General features: G+C 31.4%; 1 protein-coding gene across 1 annotated transcript; it reads right to left on the bottom strand.

The window, feature by feature from the left end:
• Positions 1-3,743: 3,743 nt before the first annotated feature.
• On the bottom strand, positions 3,744-6,502 carry LOC146896233 (thioredoxin H9-like). The gene is made up of 5 exons (XM_085737443.1): positions 6,290-6,502; positions 6,033-6,063; positions 5,147-5,275; positions 4,184-4,306; positions 3,744-4,092 (listed from the first exon to the last, which is right to left on the bottom strand). The coding sequence occupies exons 2-5, from the start codon at positions 6,051-6,053 to the stop codon at positions 3,946-3,948; spliced, it is 420 nt and encodes a 139-aa protein (XP_085593569.1). The 5' UTR covers positions 6,054-6,063; positions 6,290-6,502; the 3' UTR covers positions 3,744-3,945.
• Positions 6,503-6,743: the final 241 nt, after the last annotated feature.

The following is a 6,743-nucleotide window of genomic DNA, read 5'->3' as shown; positions in this document are numbered from 1 at the left end:
TATAAGCTGGGTAAAACTTTAATTTTTCTTTTAATAGTTTTTACAGTTAGAGTATCTTGTTCAGTCCATGACCATGGAACCTTTTCAGATATATTTTTCTGTAAAATCTTTCTTTCCGTTGCCAAATTTTTGAAAAATCCTTCATTGGCAATATAATTCAAACATCCTAAAAATCTTTGAATTTGTTTTCGATCTTTCAATTCATCAGGGAAAGCTTGAATCTTTTCCTGAACATGTGGAGATAAATCGAGAGTGCCATTTTCTTTAAAAATAAGACCTAAATACTCGATTTCTTTTTTGGCTAATTGTGATTTCTTTTTTGAAATAACAATTCCCTTTTCTGAAATTCTGTTTAAAACAATTTCTACATCTTTAAGATGTTGTTCTTTAGTTCCTTTTGTAAAAACTAAAATGTCATCAATATATGCCAAACATATATGTTCTAATCCTCCAAGAGCATTATCCATAAATCTTTGGTATATAGATGGTGCTTGTTTTAGTCCAAATGGAAGGACATTCCATTGGTAGTGTCCTTGTGGACATGAAAAAGCTGTTAAAGGCTTAGTTCCTTCTGAAAGTCTAATTTGATAGTATCCTGATTTTGCATCAAAGGATGAAAACCAATCACATCCTTTTATTTTCTGCAAAATATAATCCTTTCGTGGTAATTTATAAGAATCCCCGATTGTAGCATCATTGAGTTTCTTATAATTTATCGCCATTCTAGCTTTTCCTCTTTTTATTTCATTATGATTTGTCACATAAAAAGCGGGTGCCGAATGTGGACTTGCAGATGGAGTAATTAACTTCTTTTCTTGAAGTTCCTTTATATCCTTTTGAAATTCTAATTTATCTTGTACTGAATAAGGCATTTTATATTTTACATTAATCTCCTTATTAGGATCTCGTAATTTGATGGTAACAAGTTCATGATTTGTATTTTTCAGATTATCCAAAGGATCTTCTGAACATACAGTATCAAGTTTTTGTTCTAATTCTTCAAGATTTAAAAAGAATTTTCCTTCTTCCCAAATACTCTTTAGGTTTATAAGATTTTCAGAAATTAATTGAATAATCTCATTTCTAGTTATAATTTTTGTTGTTATCACTTTTGTCTTTTCTTTGGGGTTTGCTAAATTTTTCCAAAGCAAAGAAATAGTTTTAACATTTTGCACAAACGGTGCATATAACTTTAAAAAGTTATTTCCAATGATTAAATCTAATCCTGAATCATGAAGATAAATTGTTGGTATGAAAAATTCATAACCTTCTATGGTAATTGAAATGTCTCTCAAAACAAACCATATTTGATGTTTTGATTTGTCTGCAACAATTATTTCTTTGGGTTTTTCTAACCTTTTCCAATCTCTTGATATGCTTCGTTTTCCGAAACATAATGTTGCGCCTGTATCTAAATAGGCTAGAATTTCCTTCTTTCGAAGTTTTATTTTGATAAAGGTAGCACTAGGGTTTCCTTTACTCAAAATCTTGGTTTTGCTCATCTTCGGAATCTGTACAAAGTTCATAGAAACTTTGTTGCTCCCAATCAGAATCTGAATCTGATTCTACTGGTTCATAACCTATTCTATAGATCATGTTTAGAACTTGTTTCTTTTCTTTAGAAACTTTCTTTGGACATTCATTAGCATAATGTCCTGTTTCATGGCATAGCCAACATGTACATGATTTTTTACCTTTAGGACAGGTTTTATTTTTCCTAGGGTACTCACTTTTTCTTCTATAGAATTTTTTCTTCCTATGTTTCTTTTTATCATAGGAAAATCTTTTAAATTTCTTTCTTCTAGGATATTTTCTTTTTCTCCTAGTTTTTTCACAACCATATGCTCCAATTTTTCCTTGGATTCTATCGCAGCACAATCCTATTCGTGCATCTCGTTTTGATTGTTTCTTTAGGCACTGTTCTTGCATCCAATTTCTAAGGATAGAAATTCTAGCTCCTAAAGTGTCTTTAACCTTTCCTGAGGAAACTGCACTATTAAATTCGGTTTGAATTATTTGGGACATTGACATAGGTAATTTTTGGTAAAATAATTCAACAACCTTTTGGTTTTCTCTGGTATCCTTATTTAAGTCATAATATAATTGTGAAAATTCACAAATATAATTTTCTATGTAACAAGGATTACATATGGATAAATTCATTATTCTCCATAATTTTTCAGTGTTAAAGGCGGTATTTGAATCTACCGTATCTTGCCATCCTTTGAATTCATTTAAAAGCCATTCAAAGATTTTATTGATCATTCCCATACTATTTTCTGCAGTTTGTTCTTCTTCAGGTTTTTCAGCCAGAAATTTATATGCATTACCTTCTGTTCTACACAAAAGATAATTAAAAATTTGTTTTGGGCTTAGACCTTTTAAATCACTATCTAACTGTATTTGGATAGTATTTTTATTATACCAATTTCTTATGGCTTGAACAAGATTATCAACACAATCAATATTTAAAATCCCACTTCCATCATTTACACTATGTTTGGGAATATAATTCATAGGAATTCTTTGGTATTTAGCTTGAGAAAATTCTCTATGGAATTCTGTGTTCCAATTATAAGAAGGTCCTCTTTTTGTTCCTGAGCTTTCGCTCATTTCTAATTGTTCTATTTTAACGAAATTTCCATCGTCTTTTGAATCATCATCAGAACTAAAGTCGTAGACAAAATCTTCTAATTCTTTAGGTTCGGGTTCTTCCTTAATGGAATCTTTTTCACTTATGTCTAAAGTAGCCATAAGTTGGTCTAATTTTTCGAGTTGATACTCTATGTTTTCTTCTATACTCATTTTTTATAGTTAGCAAATAAGGTTTTTTCTTCGATTTTTTCCTTATTCTTCCCCCCTTCTTGAAGAGAAAAATGTTGTTTACAACAATTTTTTATCAGATAATTAATCATGTCAGTGATATTGTTTAACTGAGGATTAAAAGAATGATATATATGAGGATATTTATGGTTCTCATTTTTATTGTAACACGGAAAATCTTTTTCCATATTTACCCAAGTTTCATGGGGTCTTTCTAATCCTTGCTCATAATCTTTCGTAAACAAATTATTTTGTTTATAGATTTGAGGTAAGGTTTCAAGAAAAGAAATTTGTCTTTCAAATCTCTCATTTAATTTCTTGGTTTCGTCAAGCAAAGCTTTAACTCTGGTTGTGAGTGTATTGTTTTCTTCACTCATCTAGCTAATTCTTTAAGTTTATCCCTTAAATCTTGAGCTAATCCTTTATATTCATTATATAAAAAATGATCTTCATTTTCATGGCTTTCATATAAATATTTGTCTAAAAAATATTCAGCCGTTTTATCACACCATCTAATTTGTGCTTTAACTAGTGTAATATCTTGATAATTTGGACATAAAATAAAGGGTTGTAAAATACACTTCCCTGTTGGTCCTTTAATAAATTCCATATTTTATTTAGACTTTTAAAGCCGGTTTTTGAACAAACTGATTTAAAAGATTTGACTTTATTGGAAAAGTCATTTGGGTGACTGCACCATAGAATTTCCTATAAAAAATAGGCAGACGTGTACAACAAATGCAATGAGTTATTGTTTGCATTTGAAAACATAGTCAAATAGAGAATAAGTCGATGGATGTAAATGACAAATTAGTCAAATATCAATATTTATCACTAAAGCACGTTTAGAGTAATTTAATCTCACTTCTCAAACACAAATCCAAATAATAGGATAAAATGCTCTCTTACTCTCCTCGATCTGAATAGGGCTCAACAATTCTTTATATTTCAGACATAAACTTTTTTTTTAACTACAATGATATCAATTGAATATTTACTTAAAAATGAAAATACAGTGACAAAGTTGCAGGGACACACACTGAATACAATACATACCACCAAGGGTTGTGATGGGAGAAGAGCTGAACATGGCTTTTACAAATATGGATAATACAATAATCGCTATTGATACCGGGGAACTAAATTAACTGCAGCAATCTTCTTCTCCAGCTCTGGTTTGTTGGCTCCTACCAGTTTGTCAATCTCTTGTCCATCTCTAAGAAAGAAGAAAGTTGGTGTGGCTTTAATGTCCCAAGATGTGCTGAAATCCTGCAATATACAAAACCACGTCTGGTTACATAACAACAACAACAACAATAACAATGATAATAACAATAACATGTATCCCTTCACTACTTACAGTTAGTTCATCCACATCAATTACTAAGAACATAATTGATGGGTATTTCTCTGATAACTCGCAATAATACGGTGCAATTATCTTACAAGGACCACACCACGTTGCGCTGAAATTCGCAATGACCTGTTGAACATGAAGCTTTAGAGCTAATTATTGTACCCAAATAAAATATAGTATACTCATAAAAAGAATACTAGAAAAACTGCAAGCAGTTAAATCATATATTTTATCAAAATGGAAAACGTCAACTCCAAAAATGTGTTCATATTCATTTGTTTAGAAAGAATAACTTCCAAATGGCGGGTCGTGATGGTGTAGACAGAATCTATGGGTTCATACATCAAAACTATGCTCTTTAAATATCTCCACATATTGAACACTTCTGCTAGACTAGCCATAGTACAATCAAGTTAAAGATAGATGAAGTCAAAATATCCTTTAGAAAGTTCAAGTGTAAATAATAGGACCTCCTCTATGCCAATTTTGAGAATATCATGTTATTTCCTTTGACAAAATTGAAGAGTAAATCATAGGATCTACACATGCCGAGTTTGAGAATGTCAGGTTACTTCCTTTGACAAAGTTCAAAAGTCAATCATAGGATCTACCCATGCCGACTTTGAGAGCGTTAGGGACTTCCAGTAAAACGAAATTTAGTTTAATATACTTTGTCAAATGGAATAGCAGGGAATCAGTAAAACAAGCGTCATAGTAAACTAAAACTTCAAAGAAACTAAGTTAAAGACTAAGTTTGTCACTTGCATATAGGTTTCTTGCTAAAGTCATACACAAAAAGTTCCTAAACAATAAGGATATGTATTCATCATATCCTTACTATACACATGCATGGTAAAACATGTCAAATCAATAAGATTCTGCCAAACCCCACAACAAAATGGCAACAAGTCTTTACGTAACATTTAATAATGCTGTGCTACAAATTAAATAAGCAGTAAAAATTACAATTTTTCCATCTCCCCTTGCTTGTTCTAGCGTTTGGTTCCAAGATTCTTTGGTTGTAATAAGTTGCACATTTCCAGAAGCAAAGTCCACATGGTGAACAGAATCATCATCTTTTGTTTGGGAGTGAGACTGCAGACATTAGAAATATGCAAATTTCAGTCAATCAAATTATTGATGAAAAATGTAAACCAATACATTAAAAAATTTTAAAAAATTAAATAAATCAAAGCATTGATGTTGAGGTCCCACAAAACTTGTAGAACTACCAAAGGAAAACAACTTGGCATTTTCCTCCTTAGAAAGGCAATAGTGGGGATGAACGGAAAAAATCCATAAGGTTACTAAGCTGACAAAAGAGAAGAGTGACAAGGTTTTGGGGACAATGGTGGTCGGTTGGTGTGTCCCGTTGATGACGAGTGCCAGCAGTGATGCAAGTGTATATGGATAAAAAAAAAACTTGTATGTGAGGGGAAGCATGTCTAAATGAATGGATGGACGCACACTTGAAGGGGAAATTGTTGTGTGTCAAGTGTGAGTTAAACATCCCGCATTGGATGGAAAAGTGAGTGTTGAAGTAATGCATTAATGTTTTGGGTATAGATGTGTAAAATTCTCTTTATGCAATTGCTCTTAGCCTAATGTGATGATCCACATGCTCCCCTTGGAGCTTGTAAATGGTTTGGTTGTAGCACTATGAGAGCTAGTTTTCAAAGGAGGGATCCCAAAGTGCTACAGTCCCTCAATATTGAACAGGTAATAAAAACTTTGAACTTCACTATCTACAGATACAGTCCCTATGATGGATATTAATACACATGCACACGGCATATGAATGATGGTTTAAATTGTTAGTGTGCATAATATAATAAATGAATAACATTCTAACCTTAGCCACACAATTCCCCATGAAGTGAAGACTGCAAGAACAAAATATTTCCATTAAATGGATATGAAGATGCTTAATTATTTAATTCATAAATAAAATTCTCAAAATGCAGAATAAATTAAAATGAAAATAAGGATGGATGATGGGAATTGTTTCTATTTTAATATTATAATATAATTTCTGGAATTAAAAGGGAAGGAAGGAAAATGAGATTTAATTGAGATAATGAAATTTAGGGAAAGAGAAGAGAAACTCACCAGCAGCGAGCGAGGGAGCGTTGAGAAGAGTATTGAAATTGCAATTGGGAATGAATGTATGTATTGTGAATGGGAGGGAAAATAAGCTCTATCTATGATGTATGTTAAATTGCAATGCTTCCCTTCCAACAAGCAGAGCCAATATAAATAAATAAACTAATTACGTATTTTGTTTTGTTTGTTCACGATCTTCCTTCCTTCCTGCGTCAACAACGTTTAACGACTATTGTGCTTTTTGTTTTTTCTTCTTTTAATCTTTTCTCACAACTTTATTATGCTTTTAATATTTATTATTATTAGTAACCAACTCCATCGTAATAAAAACTCTAATCATAAATTGGTGCCAAATCAAATATATACTACTTAATCAACTTTAATGTCAATAAATGTTTCTTCACTTCATTTTTTTTCTCTTTTCATTTCATTTGATAAAGAATTGAATTACCACAAAATT

The sequence above is a fragment of the Medicago sativa genome, chromosome 8 (assembly GCF_051527215.1).
Source record: "Medicago sativa cultivar Bolivia chromosome 8, Bolivia_mono, whole genome shotgun sequence".
Taxonomy (NCBI): domain Eukaryota; kingdom Viridiplantae; phylum Streptophyta; class Magnoliopsida; order Fabales; family Fabaceae; genus Medicago; species Medicago sativa.
Note: the sequence above shows the minus strand (reverse complement) of the source record. Positions and strands in the feature narration are given on the sequence as shown.

Coding starts and splice junctions, on each gene's coding strand:
- LOC146896233 (XM_085737443.1), bottom strand. CDS start 6,053: ATGGGGAATTGTGTGGCTAAG. Junction 4,307..5,146: donor CAAGGGGAGATGGAAAAATT/GTAATTTTTACT, acceptor CATGTTCAACAG/GTCATTGCGAATTTCAGCGC. Junction 4,093..4,183: donor TTGATGTGGATGAACTAACT/GTAAGTAGTGAA, acceptor TGTATATTGCAG/GATTTCAGCACATCTTGGGA.